The sequence below is a fragment of the Schistocerca serialis genome, chromosome 2 (genome assembly GCF_023864345.2).
Source record: "Schistocerca serialis cubense isolate TAMUIC-IGC-003099 chromosome 2, iqSchSeri2.2, whole genome shotgun sequence".
Lineage (NCBI taxonomy): Eukaryota > Metazoa > Arthropoda > Insecta > Orthoptera > Acrididae > Schistocerca > Schistocerca serialis.
In genome coordinates this window covers 1,042,595,211-1,042,618,200 of record NC_064639.1, presented here as the reverse complement: position 1 = coordinate 1,042,618,200, position 22,990 = coordinate 1,042,595,211, and the positions used below count along the sequence as shown (strand labels likewise).

Sequence of the window (22,990 nt, the reverse complement as noted above, 5' to 3'; positions counted from 1 at the left end):
CAGTATTTGTGATGTAGCACTGACGACTCACATCTTTCCTAAGTTATCTGGAACAGGGCATCGAACATGTCACTGAGCAAACTGATTAGTAGTTACGACATTTAACTCGGACATAAATGTCTTCACCTTCATTTAGTTTCCCTAAACGTGTGTAGTAAATGTGAAACGTGACACATGGGTTGGCGGGTCTCTACCCCACCCCACCTGTTTGCATCTTCATTATACCACCAACAAGCAGATGTGGCAGGCACGAGTGGAATGCCAATTCTCCCATTCCTCAAGTTCTTCAGTTGCTGACAGAAAGGTTTTATCTTGGCCATTGACTGTAAATAAACATGGCTTTCACATTTTCATTGCTACTGCCGTGATCTAAAGAGCATCATAAAGACACACTAATGACCAAAAGACACATTTGTCACTGGCATCATTTGGTTATTTCACCCAATGCTCAACCCACTTGTTAGTACATCCACTTTTTGCCATAGCACTTCGATTTTCTTTACGTAGTTTCCTATTTAAGAGCGTGCAGTTTTTTTAGCTTGGGACACATGTCAAACAAAGGAAATGATACACAAGGGTTACAAATTACTTTACAACCTTAAAGAGATTTGCAGACGAGAAGAAGAAGAAGAAAAGGACTGATTCAGAGGGTGTGCATCAGTGAAGGTGTGTGGTATTTATCTTGAAACAGCCCACAGAATATGTGCAGAAGCATGTGAGGAAGAAAAATGTGTTTGAGGTAAAACTGTTACTGTCTTTGAAAATTTCAGGTAGAATGAGGATTCATGCATTGCTTTAGAATTCTGCTATCATTTTTCTCACTGCTGAAAATTGAAATATGTCTCAAATGTGCAGATGACCTTTCAAGGTCGAAAATGCTCAGAAACAAATCTTGTCGACAATTGTCTTGGTAAAAATAATGCTATTAAGCCATCTGGCAGGATTCAAAGTAGAACAGCAGTCAAAAGCGCCCACAGATCCAAAAAAGAAATTTACTGTAACATAGGATCATAGAAGTAAGACTTAAACCAAAAGGACAGTGTTAATTTTCCTAGTTGCCAAACAATCACAAAGATTGTCACTCCAATAATAATACCTAATGTCAATAGTTGTCCCCCCTCGCAAAAGAGAGAGAAAGAGAGAGAGAGAGAGAGAGAGAGAGAGAGAGAGAGAGAGAGAGAATTCAGTGTCATGGAAGAACAGAGTATTTTTTAATCATGGTGCTGCTGCACAAAATCAAACATTTCAGGGGAAATAAAGGGCTGTAAATGTCTTAGCAATCTACTGAAGCTGACTTCTTAATAGGAGAAATAGTTCATTGTTGGTGAGGATCGCCTTTCATCACTGTCAAACAACCCTTTTGAGTAGAAACATATGAAAGTGAGAGCAGATCAAATTGAGAAATTATGCATTCAGATTCAAATATTTGCAAATTTACTTATGGAAGCTATTTATCATGTCACTGTAGGAGGCTGGTTTAAGTAGCTACATCAAACTGAAAATGTGCGAGATATTGTGGTCAAAAGTAAGTCATTGGAGAGAAATCCTTAGGTAGCAGTATTATTACTTTGAATGACTGCTCAGATACCTTTTTTTAATATAAATTTTACTGTTTTTTAGTAAAGGATATCAAAAACTTGCAGGCGTGATTGTTTATTTTAGGTATGGAAAGGAGCAACAGCTGAATATAAAGTATCTTCAGCAGGAGTCGTGCTAGAAAATAATGTCTGCTTTACTGCAGTGAAATAACTGTACTTCAAACCAATGTGAAAAATGACATGCACAGCAAACGGTTCACTTAATCAGTTTTAATTATCTTAAGTATGAAATTGTAAATATCCAACAATGAAACTTAAGAGTGACAAATAATGGTATGTGCTGATGCAAAATTCCTGCGAACCTTTCCGATTTCTTCACATTTAGTATCAAGGCACGGTGTGGCAGTAGGAGAAGATTCAAGAAAGATAGTGGATTCCCTTCCGTAGTTTCATCCTCCACTTTCACTGTTACTAAGAACATGGTAATCATGAAGTCTATAAAACAGTTTAAGAAACTGGTGTAGGTAAATGACTAATCATAACATATTTGAAAAGACAAGCACTTAAAGAGTGTGTGTTACTTATGGGGTAGCATGTTACATTTCATTTCTACCACAGAACCTTGAAGGCTTATGATGCCATTACAGCAGCTGTTCACACCCTCAGTCCTGACAGTTAGATGGAGTACGAACAGAATTGGACTACTGATCAGATATGTGCCATGTGATGAGACATTAAACTCTAACTTACATTCACGTCTTCAGTTCTATAAAAATCAATAATCGTGTTTCTTCCAAGCTGTTTAAGGCTTTCTTTCAGTTGATTCACATGAAAATGGTGTTCTATGTAGCTGAAAATGGTGTCCTATGTAGCATACTGCTTAGATTAAATAAAATAACAGTGAAAAGCAACAGAACAAAAAGGTTCTTTGGTAAGATACTGAGTTATTTTTGTCCTTGCCTGACAATCATATTTTAGGTTTTCTTTTGTTTCACGGAGTCCTGTATGTGAGAGTTGCATTTGCGTGAATGCGTGTATGTGTGCTGTCTATTTTGGAAGAAGGCCTGGCCGAATGCTTATCCATTTAGCAGTCTGTTTGTTGTGCCTGTCTGTGACTCAACATCTGTGCTAAATGGTTAGTGGCACTCCATCCTTTTCATAATGCTGTCATTATTCCGTCCTGGATTTTCCATTGTTAAATCAGAAAATCAATAATTTAATAAGAATTTTGTGAGTGCCAAATTTTGCTCAAAGTGCCATTAATACAGAGGCACTACATTTTGTGATAATGTAAGTACAGAAATACAGCAGTAGTGTTTTAATTAGTAGTCAACAAAGCCATTTCTCTTTTCTTTTACATATTTTCTTACAAGAGAATAATAAAATTAGTGGGAAAAAATATACTTCAGAGTTGACTTCCGTTTCTTGTAAAAATCCATTCTTTGGATCTGATGTTCCAAAGTTAACTGTAAAACTCCCTTTGCTGTTGAGGAAGGAATTGACAACATTGTCAACAGGTTTTTCTATTTTGCAACTGATAAACACAACTAGTTTTTCAGATGTAGTATGGCCTGACACACATTTGCCGTGGTCCTTCCTCTTTTGAATACATTGACGTTTTTTCAGTCTGTTGTTTCAGAGCAAGAATTTTTAATAGCTGTTTGAGATGGATGAGTACGAGACACTTTGATCCTACTGTATTTGGAGATCTTCGCGCCATCATTGACAACAACGTTTCAGCGGTATCTTTAAAATCAAAGAAGTCAGTTATATGTGTTGGAATTGCACGGAATGAGTTCATAGCTATAGCTTGCGGATTTCCTAAAGGAAGCAGAGCTTGGCATAAAGACCATGCACCATCTTGTAATGCAATGAATGCCAAACATTGTGTCCTCGATTTGATTCGTGTAAAATGCAATAGAGTTCCGACAACACAATAGCGCTGAACATGCATTTTTGAAAGAAAATGGAACTTAAAATGTTCCCAGTTCGCTTTGCATAACAAGTAGAAATTAATATTATCAAAGCAGTGATAGAGATGAGTTAAGATACCTTAATCTAACCACACTCAGCGAGGATGTTTTCAATAGTGATGCTGGTTCAAACTGGCATCATTGATGGGCAGAGATGGCTTCAGTTAACTTTAATATCTCTGTCTAGCATTGCTGAGATGTTGCAATTACATTCTCTTTGCAGTTTTAATTGTAATAGGGATTTTTGTAATTTATTTCTCTAGATTACTTACTCACTGATTTACGGTCATCAGAAACTTTTTGAAGCTTGTATATGCTGTTATTGAAAAAATGAAGGTATCATTACTGACAGAATTTTGTTGCTTTAATTCAAAGCCAGCATTTTTCTTTTTCTTCCCCCCCCCCCCTCCCCCCCTCCCCCTCCAGTGTAGACTTGGTGGTGGTGGTGGTGGTGGTGGTGGTGGTGGTTCCAAGAGTACCATTTAGATGTGCAGTTGTTCCAAGTTATGGGTGCAAAATGCTACACACTGAATTTGAGATTTTCCATTGCAGATTTGTAATAGCTGCATTTTAACTAGCCAAAGCAGTGTTATACACTCCTTGCTTGTATCACACGCCTTCAAACAATGGTAGTCAATGTTCAACTACTTCTATTGATGTAGTATCTTTAATGTTTGATGAGGGCCTGTACTGTAATTTGAGACTACTGTTACTTCTGCAAAGAAATATGCAAGTTAAGTTCAGACTAAATAATAATGATGGTAATAATCACCATGAAATACGCAGTTTTCTTTAATGTAGTTGGATGGATAAAATTCTTCTCACCGTGCGGTAGAAACACTGATGGTTGGGGTCTTTCCTTTTCGTCCTGTCCGGTAAGTCTCCCTAGACCTTCTGTTCTGGGTGTACCCCTTTTCCTAGACCTTTCCAGTCCTTTTCCTTCACCCCTCATCATTGCCCTTCAACCCTTCTGCTAGGAGGAGGAGCCAGTGGCTCTGAAAGCTTGCATGATTATAACCTTCTTTTGTGTGTGTGTGTGTGTGTGTGTGTGTGTGTGTGTGTGTGTGTGTTTTGTGCTGCCACTTGGTGTGTAGATTTTTTATCTGTGCAATTTTCTTTTAGCTATATGTGGGGCCCTTGAGTAGGCATGGCCTTGAAAATTCTTTAAGAAAAATTTCTGGCGTGCAGGTTATGCTTTTGACTCGAGATGTATTTTTCGATGTTTTCAGCCGGACACCAGGCAGTAGGCAACCATCACCAGCAGAAGAGGACATCAACAAAAATAGTGGTAGTGGAGCAGGTGGGAAACCTCCCTCAGAAGGTGTTGAAGGACCTCACCATCATCACCATATGAATCATATGCCACATCCTCCTCACGCTTTGCATTTGGACAGTGTAAATCAACAGTTTGAACATGTCATGACAATGGACCCAAGCACTGCCAGTGCCATGGCACCTTTTGACCAAGGTGGCTATGTACCACCACAGCAACAGCAAGCTGATTCTCCAGGCGTGTTACCTCCAAGCTTCGATGTCCAGGTATTGTAATGATTATACTGTGAATTTCTTGAGTAATAAATAATTTAACTTTGCTTTAGTAAGTGTTCAGAATTATGTCAGTAATTAAGTTGCAAAGAAATATACAGTTGAAATAAAGGTAACAGATTTTAATAACTATTATTGATTATTGTAATTACTCTGTAGTTAGAAGTCGTGTGGATACGGATATCTGCAGATATACTCTCGAATATCTGCAGTTCATTGTGGATAAAAGCTTGTGAATATCTGTGGGTATATCTGAGAGTATTCACAGTGATAACTACTTCGTGGTTAAAATGTTAAAGAACAATGCCAGTATTATTATACAATTTTTGTCAAATGGTCTTCCTTGTGTTAACTGAACACTGTTGTGTGAAGGAATCCCATATGAAAGTTTCGAGCCTGCAGACATCCTTCAAATGTTTTCAAGGCCCGAGGTCAGTGGAAGTCTGTTTCCATCCTTACTTTCTGGCTATGAGTGCTTTATGTGCACCTGTTGACTCTGTGTTGCTACTGTCTTACTTTCTGAGCAATCTTTGTAGCTCAGTTTCAAAATGTTACGACATGACACTTTGCAGTCCTCAAGTGACCAACTAAAGAAAGCATCAGAGTAGAATCACTCACTGAGTGTGTGTTCATCAAATTATGGCTACAGACCTAATTCTATCTCGGATACAGCAAGCTGGCTGCACTTTAATGCAGAAAACCAAATTGAAAATGTGGATTTGTTAGAAATTTTGTTACGGTTTTGATGGCAAGGAAAAATTCAAAGATACAGTGGCTTGTTGAGTGTCAAAGTGCATTCTTACTCCAAGACAAAACTGTAACACCAAATTTGTTAAAACATTAAAGTGAGGTTGGAAATAATAGTGTAATTAGTTTTTCTTAATATCAGGTTGGATTACATTGAAGCCATTGTGTACAGTGACTGTGATTTAATTAAGACAGAAACGAAGTCTACATTCGGTTACAATTCAATCTGTTCTTCACTGCAGATCTAGGTTTCAGCTACAGTACAGCTGTCATCTGTACGTTTCTATTGTGTCACATACACTAAACAGGCTTGCTTATGAACTTTATTATGCGACCTTAATATATACATAGCTTAAATCAAACTGAGGCACCTGTTTTAAAGTCTGTATGAACTCAGCTGTCTGATTTTTATCAAATTTTGTTATAGTACACAGCAAGAGAATGAAAAATGCCAAATTACAGAATTGTAAATCAAATACAAGAAAAGTAATGGCCGCTTGAAATTCTCAAAAGGTGCATGAAATTCAACAGACACTGCTCGTGGAAACAGCTGTAACTGCAGTTACAGGGGAGATAGAACATTGAAACAGATAATTTTGGAGTTGACTCTCTAAACATGTTATCTTCAAAACTGATGTAAAAAATAAATCTGGCTTTTCATAATTTGCTTAGTAAAAAATCAAGTTGGGGGATGACATTTCAGTTAAGAGATAAGTTAATATGTATGGCTATGTAATGCAACATACTGATGCAAATTGTATGCAGACTACAGCGAAAATGTGAAAAACCTTTTATGTTAAAAAGGGGATGTAACCAATGCACAATAATGTAGTAGTGTGAACAGACTGTGGCCATTCCAAATAACGCAGCTGTGGAAGGCATTACAAATGGGTTCAGATTTACACCGACAGGAATGGTGTTTAAGGAATGGCTGAATGAGAACTGCCTCGAGACATCAACTTGTAAATCTGCTGTTTGTGTATATACGAGGCATAGACTTAAAGAAATAAGAAGTATAGAATTATGGGCCTTTGTATTCCGGGTCAAAAAAGTGATCAAATACCTAAGGCTTTATAGCGATTAAATGCCCTATTCTAACACCTTAGTAGAACTGAATATCAAAATGCATCTTCAGTTCATCCAAGATATGCTCAATTTTAGCTGACAACCTAGCAGCATGGCCCTCCTGAAGACAAATCTACACAGATGGACCTACACAGGGCAGGAAGTGCATTTGTAGGTGACAAGACTAAAGAGGGAGGCAAATTTAAGCTTCCTGAAGTTTGCGTCCATGCCTACTGTAGAATTTAGTGTTTTTAGAGGGACTGAAATACACAGAAGAAATGCAGGAAGAAACTCATAGATTCATGCTCAACATTAATGCTGTTAAAGTGCTAGTGTGTCAACAGTACCAATAATTATATAGTATATTGCATTATAAAAGCAGTACCAAAAATTATATAGTATACTGCATTATGTTATGAGTGAAGGTATGTAATGGAATAAAGGGAAACTGAAAAAGAGATACTCTGGCCAAGGAATTTGATACACTGATTGAGTGAAATAGAATAGTGCCACTAGCAAATCTTCTTCATACCATAAGGGCTATAATCACAGCCTGATGGAATGAAAACCTTCAACAGCTTTACAAAAATAAAGGGAGAAACTGTGCTGTAATGTTGACAAACTTCCAACAAGTCCTTGGTGCCAGAATTGTGGATGCAACAGAAACATTATAGTGAAAGTGGCATGACTTGGATTGAATCGTAGGAGGTTCTGGTAACACATCTACTGCTTCTACATGATCACATCTTCATATGAATGCAACAGTGAGGAAGATGTTAATCACATTATCTTCAGCTGCTGTAGAAGAATCAAAAATCTCCTCAAACTGCCGATTTTTTTCATAAAACTATTTGTGTAAAGGTTGGTAATCATTTCCAAGATGTAGAAGGGTCACTAACGGTAATCTTTTATGTAATTCATACGATAAAACACACTTAATGGGAGTGGCTGTGCATTATGTTAACAAAGAAAATGGAAAACTTGAGGGTCAAGTGTCGTATATCAAAGTGTTTGATAATAATATTTAAAAAAAAACTTTAAGAAAATATTAAATTTGAACTGCACTGATGAAGTTATTACAGTCATTAGATTTCTTCAGTACTGTGCAGAACATAATGTTTGTTTCCAACAATGGTTCAAATATTGCAGCAGTTCATCTTAATTTTGTCTCATGTGGTATGCATATTCTCAAGTATGCAGTTACGGAGACCATGTAGATATGAGAAGATAGTGACTAATAAATTACTGTCAAGCTGTTACAGTTCACTTAGAAGAGAGAGCCTTTCTTAACTGCCTTCAGAAGTCATTGAAAGAAGATGTGGACAGATGGTGGAACAACAAAGTCAACATGCCCATAAACTCACCAGCAACACAGTATCTGTTTCTTGTGGAAGTTGAGACTGCCCTCCTTTTCTTAGAAAATAACGAGGGCAAAACCACATTTGTAATTGATTTACAGATTAAAGCAAAACCAGTTGTGATTAATAAATTGGAAATAACACCGCCACACAAACTCTCAAAGTTGTTAAATCCTAAATCCAAAAGAATGAAATTTTTGGTAGCATCAAGAAAAATTGACACAATGGAGCTAGAAATTATATAGCAAGTTACCGTCCACCATTTGAAGACAATATCGGAAGTTCTCACAAAGAAACAAAAACCTGATGAATTTTTCAACAAATTTTAGGATTTATCAGAGGGTGACTCTGTGTTGCTGCAGATGAAATTATGAAGTATATCAACAAAAAACTTAGTTCTTGTAAGGAAGTGACCGTGTGGTGTGGTGACGTGCATTTGAAAACACATATTCACATCTACCCAATCTGGCATACTTGATATGCTGCATTCTAGAAATGAGGACACCATCTGAGAAGAGCTTTTTTTATTGATAGATGCATAATGCAAGACTAGCACACACCTATGAAGTCATGGATAATTGTCAGTTTATTTTCCTGAATGGATATCACATTTTAATTTTTAAAATCTAATTTCCAATCATTTTTGACAACATTGAAGCAGCATTAAATGGAAGAAGGAAAGAATTAATCTAAAATAAGTGATTTTTTTTTCCTTATAATTTTTATATTAAATATTTCTTTCAAGATTTTGTAGTATTTTCCCCCATTCCTAACATCATTCAATTTCAAAGTCAGGCTTGACACCGTGTAATACGCCTACATAAACTTTTAACATTTGTGGCAGTAATGTTACCGTAGAGCATCTAACACTTCGAAACTTGAGTTTCTCCTAGAATATATAAAATGATTAAACAACTTATGGGAGTGTAGCTGGGTGACATCTGAAAAATTGGCCAATGTTTCAACAGTTGAATACCCCATTATATTCAAGGCACGGACACAATGAAAGCTTCTGTAGGCACACTTCACCAGTTAATAACCATAATATGTTTTTCTGCACAAGAACACACTTCACAAATATTTAGCACCACAACACAACTGAAGATGACAAGCATCAAAATTTTTATCAACCAATGTGCATGCAGTTTTTGTTTGATTAGGAAGAGAGCAGGATTCCAAGCATAATTTGAGCAGAAACCTTTGTCTCTCAATATGAGATCACGTGCTAATTTAATCTCAATTTCTTTATTAACAATACTACCCCAATAGCTGGAAGTGCATGCTAAAATCCCACCTTGTTATTTTCACCACTCGTACAATTCGTATTAGGTTGATAGTGCAATATACATCTAATCTTTCACTATAATAATTCTGTTGTGTTGTTTTTGTATGAACAAATTAAACAGTGGAAATTGCAGGTTGGGATATCAAGGGTGTAAGGAAAGGATAGATTGCTACGTACCATCAAGATGTCATGTTAAGTTGTAAACAGGCACAATTAAGACACTTATACATTAGTTTCTGGCCACAGCCTTCACCAGAAAAAGAAACCTAAATATGTACTACACATTCATTCACACAACATATAGAAGGAGGCTGTCTTATCAACTTGTAAGAGACTTAACAATAGTGATCATTATTGTTATAAATTCTGTTGTCTGCTGCTTTCCACAGAACTGAATTCATTTCTTTAATACATATCATACTGTGGGCCAGTTGTTTTAATATTATACAAATTTGCCTTTAGTGTTCGTAAAAATTTTGTTATATGGCCTGCGGAGTTTTTGGAAAAAGGAATGGATGCTACCTCCATTCAGTTATTCTGTATCAACCTTTAGACACATTTCTTCACCCCATACATTGTCACTGTACTTTGTTCTTTGTTGGGGACATTATTATACTGGGATTTAGGTATTCAAGCTCACATCCAAGTGACGGAGTTGCTTATTGCCTCATTCCCATAACTTTTGCATGTATGATAAATGACAATTGCTCTCGTTTGCCCCGCATTAAAACCATATTTAAAAAATCGGAGCCAGAATATCAGATTTGATTGTAAATCCAATTTTTGCGTAAGCTCTACCCATGTTTAAAATCTATCCAAGGCCCCACAGTCATGTAAGTGGTCTACTGTGAACAGTGGGCAGATGAAATAGGGCCTCGGCAGCCATTGTGGTGTAAAGCTTACATGCAAATTCTGAATGTATTTACAACACCTTTATTTATAACACATCTTTCTTGGAATTAAGTAACAAACATAATATGAATTTTGTAGGATGCAGCACATTTCAATCTGTATCTGACTGTATGATGTTTTCATCAATATCTGAGCTTTTTACAGCATGTTTGGAGCATGGTGTCCACCAGCTCTTGTTTAAAAAATGTGAAGTCACTGATGCATCCCTTCTGAAACATGCAATTGCTATGGCTTTGGCCCTAATATAGTCTTGACTTCAGCATGTTAAGCAATCTGCACTTTCCATTATCCTTAAACACAGGGACTATTTGTCTCCATGTGAAAGCTGTAAAACTTCAGCTGTTGATCAATATTTTAATTCTTAACTTCAGGATTATATCACACACACCTAGGTGAAAGAAAGGTCGTCTACAATGGCAGTTAAGCAGCAGTTAATTGTATTGAAAATGGTGACAATTCTTTGATAATGTATAAAAAGGCATTTTTATTTGCCATCAGCTGTATAAATTATATTTACTTGTGGCCGGTTTTGATCATTTCAGCCATTGTCATCTGGAAGACTGAACAAGCAGAAAAAACCATATTTAATATACACAGGAAAAAAAGAACAAAATATATTGGGTCCATTGTGCTTAACTTTTCATCATTTCTGTTTGCACATAGTTTTATTCTTGAGGTGTGTTTTGTTTTTGTAATGAATGATGTTCAAGTGATATTTCTTCATGTATTATCAATTAGATGATTTTTGTTTTATCACTAATGTCATGTGAATATTGCAGTTGGGATTTATAATTGGTTACACCCAATGTATATTACAGCCATAGCCTGATGTTTAACTTCCATTGTTTTTACCTAAAAGCTCATTTTTCTACTTAATATATAAGTTGCCAGAAATTCACTGTTGTTATCTGTTATGGTTGTTGACCAGTCATTTTATTGGTTATAAAAATGGAACTTTGACAATGTAATGAAAATTTGTGATGTTGATTCTTCTCCATTGAATGATTAGCTCAGTTATCACAATTACTATTTACAGGTTTCATTTATTAATGCTGTTAATTACTATTTACAGGTTTCATTTATTAATGCTGTCATATGGCTCATGTATTTTCTACTTGATTGATATGTTTGACAAGTTAGCGTCGTTTAGCCTTCGTTTTCCTAGTGCTACACTTGTAGATGTTGTTTGTTGACAGTAATCACTTGGTGCCAACTTTGAAATTGTTCTTGTTAACTAGTGTTCCCTCCAACTTCATGAACAGTTGTATTATAGATCTTGCTTTTGCTCTGGGACATTAGACTCATTAGTTCTCTGAAGTTACGTAGGACTGAGACGGTAGTCACATGTTACCTGTCGGGAGTGTACGTCCAACTTACTTAAGCTTTTCAAGGTGTGTCAGAATCTGGTTATGTTCCATTCCACATTCTGTCACTGTTACATTTGGTACATGGAAATGTCTTCTGTGAGAAATTTGCATTTTAAAACCAACATATGATATAATTTTGTAAATAATCTGTGTTTTATTGATCAGAGGTATAATTTTTATATATCAATTTTTTGGTCTGTGTACATTTACATAGTTTTTTCTGCTTGTTCAACCTTCCAGTTGATGGTTGCAATAACTGAAACTAGTCAAGAATTAATACAATTTATTGAACTGAAAATAAAAATGCTTTTGCATAAATATCTCACATGTGTAGCAATTATATACACATATACTTGATAATGATTCAGAATTTATGTACTTCAAAGTTAAATCGAATGTTAGTATTAATCTGCAAATAAGTTGTACTAGAGAAGTTTTATACAGGTTTGCAATCAGAAATAGGTAATCAAATCAAGTGAAATGATGCAGAAGATTTGGTTCGACATATGGACTTACAGGTGAACATTTTATCCTTTTTTTTGATATTATGTTTAGAAACAAAACAAATTCTCTTCTAAACCAAATTATAATTGATTAACGAACTGATTTATGAATGGTGAAATTGTAATTAGTTGCTATGTGACGTAATCTAATCTTCATGTAAAGTGAAACTATAGCTCTTATAAGTAACACTGTGTGGCTTTCTCAGAGGAAATTGTCTCCAGCATGAACATTCAATTCCTCAAATAAATTTAGGTGCTGTAGTTTCTCCATAACTTCAATTTCCACTACAAGTTTAACGTTGCCTCTTGGTGGCCTTTCCTCAATTTACAGCTTGAATTCCCTTAAAATAACATACTATTGTAATACTTTGTGAAGGTACTGCCAAATTTCCATTATTCTTTTCTTAGAAATGTTATCGTCTTCATCATCTCCGTCGTCATCATCATCATCATCAGTCCAATGCCTGGCTTGGTGCTGATGTTCATGCTAATTTTTTGTGTGTGAGCCTCTTCATCTCTTGGTTTCCCTGTACAGTTTCAACACCTCTCTCCATACTGCCATACACCCCACTTCCTCCAGTTTCTTGATGTCTCAGAATGTGTCCTGTCAACAGATTCATTCTTTTAGTGAAGTTCTGCCACAAATTTCTTCTCTCCTCAATTTCGTTCAGTATCTCCTAATTAGTTTCACTCAATCTACCCATATAATCTTCAGCACTCTTCTGTAGCACCACATCTCAAAAGCTTCTATTTTCTTCTTGTCTGAACTGCTTGTCATCCCTGTTTCACATCCATTGAAGTATACACTCCAAACAAATACCTTCAGAGAAGACTTTGTAATACTTAAATTTATATTACACAGTCTTCTTTTTCAGAAACGACTTTTTTTGCTGTAGCCAGTGTACATTCTGTACCCTACCTACTAAGACAATCATTAGTTTATTTTGCTGCCTCAGTTGCAAAACTAATCTACTACTTCTATTGTCTCATTTCCTAACAACAATTCCACACCACCACCTGACTTAAGTCAACTACATTTCATTAGCCTTCTTTTGCTTTTGTTGATGTTCTTCTTATCTCCTTTATTCAGGACTTTATCCATTCTGTGCAACTGCGCTTCAAAAGACCTTTGCTGTCCCTGCCAGAATTATAGTGTTATCTGCAGATCTCAGTGTTTTTACTACTTCTCCATGAACTTTGATTCTTTCTCCAAATTTTTCTGTGGTCTCCTTTATAGCATTCTCAGTGTACAGGTTGAACAATGATGATACCAGGCTGCAACCCTGTCTCACTCCCTTCTCAATTACTGCTTCCGTTTTATGCCCTTCAACTCTTATAACTGCCATCTGTTTTCTGTACAAGTTGTATATAACCATTCAATCTCCGTACCAAGCGAGGTGGCGCAGTGGTTAGCACACTGGACTCGCATTCGGAAGGACGACGGTTCAATCCCGTCTCCGGCCATCCTGATTTAGGTTTTCCGTGATTTCCCTAAATCACTTCAGGCAAATGCCGGGATGGTTCCTTTGAAAGGGCACGGCCGATTTCCTTCCCCATCCTTCCCTCACCCGAGCTTGCGCTCCGTCTCTAATGACCTCGTTGTCGACGGGACGTTAAACAATAATCTCCTCCTCCTCCTTCAATCTCTGTGTTTTACCCTTGTTACGCTCAGAATTTTGAAAAATGTATTTCAGTTTGCATCGTCAAAAGTTTTCTCTTAAGTATACAAATGCTATAACTTACGTTTAACTTTCTGTAACCCATCTTCTATAAAAAGTCATAGAATAAGTATTTTTTGTGTGCACCTACGTTTGTCTGGAACCTAAACTGATTTTTAAGAAACCAGCTTCAACATTTGAATTATTACATTCTTCTTGATGTATGAGGGGTATTTTGCTTGTCTCACACATCTTACACAGCAGTTGGAATAGTTTTGTCATCACTGGCTCTCCTAGGTTATTGTTCCTACTTACGTCTTTCAGTGGTCTTCTCAAATTCTCGTCACAGTATCATATCTTCCCTCTCATCTTCATCTGCTTCATCTTCTCTTTCAATAATATTGCCTTAAAGTTTCTGTCCTTTGTATAGCCCATCGATATATTATTTCCACATTTTAACTTTCCTACTTCACTTTACATTGGTTTTCCATTTGACATATTGATGTTTGTACACAAGCTTCTTTTTTCTCCAAAGATTTCTCTATTCCTAATGGCAGTTTAATCTTTGCCCTAGCTGTATATCCTTACATTTGTCCTTAGCCGTTTTACCCTTCATGCCAAACTAATGTTTTAGACATTTGTATTCCCTTTCACCTGCTGCTTAACTGCATTTTTATGATTTTTTTTCCTTTCATCAATTAAATTTAATATTTCCTGTGATATCCGAAGATTTGTACTAGACCTTATCTTGTCACCTATTTGCTCATCTACTGCCTACACTATATCGTCTGTCAGATCTACCCATTCACTTCCTGATTTATTTCTTTTCCTTGTTGCAGTCAATTGTTGTCTAATGATCCCTGTGAAACATTTGACAATCTTTGCTTCTTTCAAATTATTTGGATCTCATATTCTTAGTTTCATACTTCTTTGCAATTTCTTCTAGTTTATCTACAATTAATAATCAATAAAACAATGGAAAATCCATAATAATAAATTATGATGTATACACCTGCTCCTGGAAATGTCTGTTAAAAATCTTGCTCTCCCTTAACTGTCTGACTAATTTCTTATGTTCCATAGGACCTGCAATGTGATGTAAGTCAGCTTATCACATATTTATAATGAGTATGCAGACTTGTTGCTGTGCAATATTAATTTGTATTTCTTTCACTTTCACTACAGATTTGTTTTGGCTAACATTGGCATTATAGAGTGATCTGCAGTACAATTTGGGCGACATTATTTTCATTATACCTTTCGCAGGAGAGCTTCTGTAAAGTTTGGAAGGTAGGAGATGAGATACTGGCAGAAGTAAAGCTGTGAGGACCGGGCGTGAGTCGTGCTTCGATAGCTCAGATGGTAGAGCACTTGCCCGCGAAAGGCAAAGGTCCCGAGTTCGAGTCTCGGTCGGGCACACAGTTTTAATCTGCCAGGAAGTTTCATATCAGCGCACACTCCGCTGCAGAGTGAAAATATCATTCTGGAAGCTAACCGTTCCTTTTATTAGTACAGTAATTTGACAGTTATGGAGCTATTGTTACATGTTTACAAAGTATAAGCACTGCTATACTGATGATATATACTTCATTTGGTTAAGCGTATGCTAATGGTTGCTGTATATTGTAGTAGCCTATTTTTATAGTTATAATAGGTGTTGTTAATTCTGTAAATGTTTATTGGGTAGCAGTCTTTTATTTGACGCATTAGCTTTCATTGAATTCTATTTTCGTTAATTTTTTGTAAATTAGAACTTTTCATATGTATTGTGCCAGCGGCCTTACCAGGGGGATAACACTGGTTCCTGTCAATCACCAGAGTTAAGCACTGTCTGGCTGGGCTAGCAGTTGGATGGGTGGCCATCCTGTCTGCCAAGTGCTATTGGCAAGTGGGGTGTACTCTGTCCTTGTGAGGCAAACTGAGGAGCTACTTGATTGAGAAGTAGTGTCTCCAGTCTCGTAAACTGACATATTGTGAGGACAGTGGTGTGCTGATCACATGCCCCTCCATATCCACATCCAGTGTCACCTGTGGACTGAGGATGACACTGCAGCTGGTCAGTACCTTTGGGCCTTCATGGCATGGCCTGTTGGGGCGGAGTTCTTGTTCCACCCCCCCCCCCCCCCATATGTATTGTATTGACACATTGATTCCAGATCTCATATGTGTTCTTTAAACTGTGGGAGGAAATTTCTTCCAGTCTGGCCTATGTAGAAGTTATTACAGCTGTTAAATGTTATTTTCTACATAATCGGCCTAGCATAGATTGGTGGTTTTGTTACCTGATCATAATTTCAATTGGAGGTTGTTAGTGGTCTGGAAAGTTAGCTTTATATTTGTAGTTCAGTGCATTAATGTTGTCCAAGATTGGGCCTCTATGAGCAGTTGGTATGTATTTTGTTTTCTTTCTAGATATTGTTTCTTTGATTAGTTGTATTTCACTGTGTACTATGTTAGGCTAGGGTGTAATGTATTTGTTGTACAGTGTAGTGACAATGTTTGGGTAGAAATTGTTTTTGTGTTCTATGTATTGGAAAGCTAAGTCCTACCTTGTGCCCTATATCAGAACCTACACAACAAGACCTTGGGCAAATCAAGAAATAAAAGACAAACGGCATCAAAAAGAAATAATCAATCAAGAACTCTATGTAGTCCACTTATGTTTAAGCAAAAATGTAACACCACTTATTTTTTGATTGCATTACCAAATTAATTGGAGGTATGCGATCTGAAGTTTTCCCGGCGTATTTCCAATTCGAACAGTTCTCGGGTATCTGACCGGGTAGCGTCGTAATTCCTCCACAATATTTCGGCAGACGTACGCACTGCCATCTTCAGGTGGTTCCTGACAAATGCTGTGCTGTTCCTCTTGGCGCCCTATATATACTAGCCGTTAGTCCCTCCAAGGCTGACCATTGTATAAAGACTGGCCATACTATGGACTATGAAAAAACAAAAATACTCTTGTCAATCCTCTTACTTCTGGGACTGCGTTACTAAAGAGGCCATCTAAATCCAACTACAGGACGATCTAATTAATAAAGACAGCGGCCTTCAACTTAGTCAGGCTTGGAACCCTGCACTCAGCCTGGAGAGAAAGATGCTGTCCCAGAGATCAAGGACCGCCCCAGATGGCAGCAGCAGGGAGACTGCAGACCCCAGTTCAGACCCAGGCGCCACTTTCCCCACCACCTCCAGTAACCGCCGCGCTGGCCGCACCGAAGACACCAGGAGAGGAACGGTGGAGGGGGTAACGGCTAGTATATATAGGGCACCGAGAGGAACAGCACAACTTTAGTCAGGAACAACCTGAAGATGGCAGCATGTACATCTGCCAAAATATTGTTGAGAAATTACGACGCTACCCGTTCGGATACCCTAAAACTGTTCTAATTGGAGGTACTTAAACTTCACAAGTATACAATACACACACTCGCAACAAAAAATTTAATAAGCTCAAACTTCAACTTCAACTTCTATTGAAGTATAAAGAACCTTACTGATATTATGTTTACAGAACACAAAGCTGACCTGCCTAACAAAGGACCTAGATATTAAATGCAACTTAGCACCGAATTCACATGATTCGGCCATAAAACACTTGGTATCTGTTACGAAAGTTGTGCTGCATGTATCCAGCCTCACATTCAGGAAGAAAAATAGGCTCACAGTGAACTTAGCAACAGAATTGAGAGAGAATTAAATAACTAAAAATACAAATATGTCAGACTTAGAATGTAGAGCTATCATAAACATAAACCACGAATTATCAACAAGTATTGCTTTAGATGTGAAACCTTCCAAAGGGAACATTATTGTTATGGACAGGGTCATAAATGCAGACTCCTGTTACCCTATGTTACAAAAACTCTCATATTTTTGCTTCGTGCTTAACAGACTCCAAAATCTAGCACGTAAATACAATTTTGACCCTAAATTGTAACTATATTATACAATAAATACATGGCACCCGTGCCCAACACAGCACACAACTAAATACGACTAATTAAAGTAGTAGTATCAAAAAAGAAAAAAAAATACATAAAAACTTCCCAATCTTGGACAAAATTAACGCATTATTCAGACTTACAAATACACAGCTAGGTTTCCGGACCAGTAACAACCTCAATCTCAAATTGTGGTCAGTTAACACGAAACCACCAATCTACGTATACACAAAATCACATGTAACAGCATTAATTATTTCTACATAGGCTAGACAGGAAGAAACTTTCTCATGTGGTTTAAAGAACACATTTGAGATAGTAATAATAATGTATCAAAATGTTTTCTCCACCCGCAAGATGGTCAGCAGACGGTAGATAAAATTCAACACACATTGCAGGTGCTTCATAAAATTTCAAAAGCCGTAGCATGAACATTCTAGAGGAAATTGAAATTTACATACACATGAGAAATAAACTGCAAGACTTATTTGAATGAACAGACAGATTTTAAACATCAATAGTATTTAGAGAAAATTTATTGAAATAATCAAAAAAGAACTGATAAATTCAGAGTGCCTACCGGCGAAAGATGATGCACTCTGAAATAAAACCTCAACATTGTTGCTCATAAGCATACTCCAGAAACACACATCTGAGCATCATTACAGAACATATGAGAATGTCACAAGTTAGGAAAAAATATTGAAAATAGAAATTAATGAAAGCATACATTTCAGATAAAAACCCTTATCCAGTAAACACCTACGATTTAATAATAACTTTTATCACTATAAACAGAGACTATTACAAATATACAGAAACAATAGATACATGTACAACCAAATATTATATGTATCACCTGTGTAACAGTGCTTATACTGTACAGAAGTATGATATTGCAGCTCCAAAACTGATGAACTACAAACTTAATTCAGCAAATTTAGAACAACAGTCAAAATGCAGTTGCCAAGAATTTTAAATGTTTGTTGATCCATTTAGAAGGTATACTTATAAGTAGCTATCTGTGCTCAATGTCCTACCTTAACATAAATATGTATAATGAAAATTGCCACCCACATTGTACCCCAGGTCACTCGATAATGACATTGTTGGCCGAAATGGACCTGAACTGAAAGTGAGGAAATAAAATCAACCCTACCCAACCCAATGATATGGCAATATCTTTGATGCACTCCAGCCAACCCACCCATTATTTCATGGGAGGCTATGAAACTTATATTTATAAATATAGTAAGGAAAGTTCTGGCAGGAGTAAAGTAGACCAGTGACTGAATAGCAGAAGCTTTTAGTCGATGACAAGCATACAAAAAGACAACATCTTTAAGATGTTTTACAACATAGTTAGCTATGTACATTGCAATATATTCAGAGTGTTTTGTCTGCGTGGAGAGAGAATTTATCTAGTTGTGATCCAATACGTCTAGATTTTCATTACATTCTGGCACTAGGCCTATATCAACATCATTAACTCAACTTCTAGAAAATATCACCAGACCAAACCACATTTCAGTAAACATATCCTTTCTCCATGACAATAATGGGGTCAGATTCTGGTGAACAATTCATGGTGCCTTTAGATTTCACTTCATTCATCATTAATGGCTGCTTGCAAGCAGAATGGAATTGCAAAGCAGGATGATTATTATTCCAGCCAAACTTGCCTTCCATCCTATAGAAAAACATCTCTGCATGATCTTGACTGAATTTATACATTAACAAATACTTCAGGTAACGAGTCTCAACAAGATCAACAGATAGTCACTTAATACTGTGAATGATGCAAAGGAATCAAATTAGTGGAGTTTTATTCTGTGTCCTTTGGATTTATTTACCAGTAATGTTTTTCAAACTCAACAAATAAGATTCTGCCGTTGCTAGAGAAGGGTTTCCAGAAAGCTTTGTCCGAGACCCATAAAACCGATTTGTAACTGAATCAAATGAACTTTAGCCATTGCAAGTGTCAAATAGCTCATCAGACATATCACAAAAATCTGCTGTATGTTTAGCATCTTCACTTCAGTTAAGTGCATTAGACTTGTGCACAGACCAAACAGCAAATATTTTTTAATTTTTTGTCTAGGATGTGTTACACGATTTTTTTTTGTCTAGGATGTGTTACACGATTTTTTTTAAATTTATTTTTTATTTATTTATTTATTTATTTTTTACCAGAATGCAAAACTCTATGCCCTCATAACACAGTAATTTTGCAAATGTGACTGTGTTGCCACTTAATGACACTTCCAAGCAGACCGCACACCACCTTTGCTTCAGAAAGTAAATTTCTCACTAATTTCAACATATGACATGCACCATGTAATATGAAGACTTCATTAGAAATATTAGAATGTAAGAAGTAAGATTGCAAATTTATAAGTTTATAATTGCACCCATTTTCTTGCCAAGTATTAAGTTAATGTTTAGACCATCAAATGTGAGGCGCATATGCTTTACATTAATTTATGTAGGAGTCAGAGAGTGTTCTGTGCCACACCAAACTTGTCGTCAGAAGACATGCTTTCAATAAACAAAAAGTATGCAGCTGGTATTTTCCAGTATGTTTCTGCCGATGGCAAGAAGCACTAAAGCTTCCTTGGCTTCATCTGACTCTTCATTCTATCCTCCAAAACCTCTATCAACATAAGCAACAAATTCTTTCAGATCCCAGTCCAATCAGCTCTTGATTGTCAACCATTAAAAAGACATGTGTAGTATGTCAGAAAAGTAAGGAGACTGACAATAATGCGAGCTATCTGGCAATGCTGTGTTGTTCTATTTTTGTAGACTGGTGTGTTCATGCCTTTTAGATGCTCAGTCCGAGTTTCAGCTAAATACAGTCATCACGTGATTTTTTAGAGTGCTGTCAGTGAAATTGTGTTTTTGTTGTGTGTTAGAAAAAGGAATAGCGGAATTTAGAACAATGTTATGCTATCACAGTTTGTGCTAAGCTTGGGAAATCCACAAGTGTAAGTTGAAGCAGCCTATGGGAAACATTCTTTACAAAGAGCCCAAGTTTTTTGCTGGCGCAAATCATTCTTAGAAGGCCGAGAACACGTTGTACATGGAGGCCTTCTGCTTCAAAAACTTACAAAAACATATCTGTGCTCTTGTGAGGTCAGACTGATGTTTAACAATAAGAATGATGGGTGACGTGTTAAACATTTTCATCTTATATCAAATATTGACTGAAGATTTGCACATGTGAAAGGTTTGGGCCAAAATGGTGCTGAAAAACCACAGAACTTAGCAGAAGACCAGAGGGAATGTGTGCATTGATTTCCTTGAGAGCACTGCCAATGACTACGAATTATTTGGTTGTACACTCCTGGAAATGGAAAAAAGAACACATTGACACCGGTGTGTCAGACCCACCATACTTGCTCCGGACACTGCGAGAGGGCTGTACAAGCAATGATCACACGCACGGCACAGCTGACACACCAGGAACCGCGGTGTTGGCCGTCGAATGGCGCTAGCTGCGCAGCATTTGTGCACCGCCGCCGTCAGTGTCAGCCAGTTTGCCGTGGCATACGGAGCTCCATCGCAGTCTTTAACACTGGTAGCATGCCGCGACAGCGTGGACGTGAACCGTATGTGCAGCTGACGGACTTTGAGCGAGGGCGTATAGTGGGCATGCGGGAGGCCGGGTGGACGTACCGCCGAATTGCCCAACACGTGGGGCGTGAGGTCTCCACAGTACATCGATGTCGTCGCCAGTGGTCGGCGGAAGGTGCACGTGCCCGTCGACCTGGGACCAGACCGCAGCGACGCACGGATGCACGCCAAGACCGTAGGATCCTACGCAGTGCCGTAGGGGACCGCACCGCCACTTCCCTGCAAATTAGGGACACTGTTGCTCCTGGGGTATCGGCGAGGACCATTCGCAACCGTCTCCATGAAGCTGGGCTACGGTCCCGCACACCGTTAGGCCGTTTTCCGCTCACGCCCCAACATCGTGCAGCCCGCCTCCAGTGGTGTCGCAACAGGCGTGAATGGAGGGACGAATGGAGACGTGTCGTCTTCAGCGATGAGAGTCGCTTCTGCCTTGGTGCCAATGATGGTCGTATGCGTGTTTGGCGCCGTGCAGGTGAGCGCCACAATCAGGACTGCATACGACCGAGGCACACAGGGCCAACACCCGGCATCATGGTGTGGGGAGCGATCTCCTACACTGGCCGTACACCACTGGTGATCGTCGAGGGGACACTGAATAGTGCACGGTACATCCAAACCGTCATCGAACCCATCGTTCTACCATTCCTAGACCGGCAAGGGAACTTGCTGTTCCAACAGGAAAATGCACGTCCGCATGTATCCCGTGCCACCCAACGTGCTCTAGAAGGTGTAAGTCAACTACCCTGGCCAGCAAGATCTCCGGATCTGTCCCCCATTGAGCATGTTTGGGACTGGATGAAGCGTCGTCTCACGCGGTCTGCACGTCCAGCACGAACGCTGGTCCAACTGAGGCGCCAGGTGGAAATGGCATGGCAAGCCGTTCCACAGGACTACATCCAGCATCTCTACGATCGTCTCCATGGGAGAATAGCAGCCTGCATTGCTGCAAAAGGTGGATATACACTGTACTAGTGCCGACATTGTGCATGCTCTGTTGCCTGTGTCTATGTGCCTGTGGTTCTGTCAGTGTGATCATGTGATGTATCTGACCCCAGGAATGTGTCAATAAAGTTTCCCCTTCCTGGGACAATGAATTCACGGTGTTCTTATTTCAATTTCCAGGAGTGTATATCACAGGTGATGGATCCTGGATTTTTGTGTATGGTCCAGAGACAAGGCTGCAAACTGAGATGTGGCACAGTGAGACACCTTCTAGAATGAAAAAAAGCTCGAATGAACGAATCAGAGAACAAAACAATGCAGATAATATTTTTTGACAGTAGCTGTATCGTTCGTAGAGAATTTGTTCCACCAGGGCAAACTGTCAACTCAAATGTTCTCGAAAGATTTCATTGAAAGGCTCAGGAAAAGATTGATCGCGTGGGACCGGACATCGTAGACAAGTGGATGTAGAATCATCACAACATCCCATGCCAAGCGGCCACTTCCATCACAG

General features: G+C 38.0%; 1 protein-coding gene across 3 annotated transcripts in view; it reads left to right on the top strand.

Moving 5' to 3' along the window:
- Positions 1-22,990, top strand: part of LOC126458466 (pumilio homolog 2) — a 642,319-nt gene that overhangs the window by 377,323 nt on the left and 242,006 nt on the right. For all 3 annotated transcript variants that reach the window (XM_050095538.1, XM_050095540.1, XM_050095539.1), the window contains one exon: positions 4,741-5,050. In XM_050095538.1, coding sequence (XP_049951495.1) covers positions 4,741-5,050 — 310 coding nt within the window. The remainder of the gene's footprint in view (positions 1-4,740; positions 5,051-22,990) is intronic.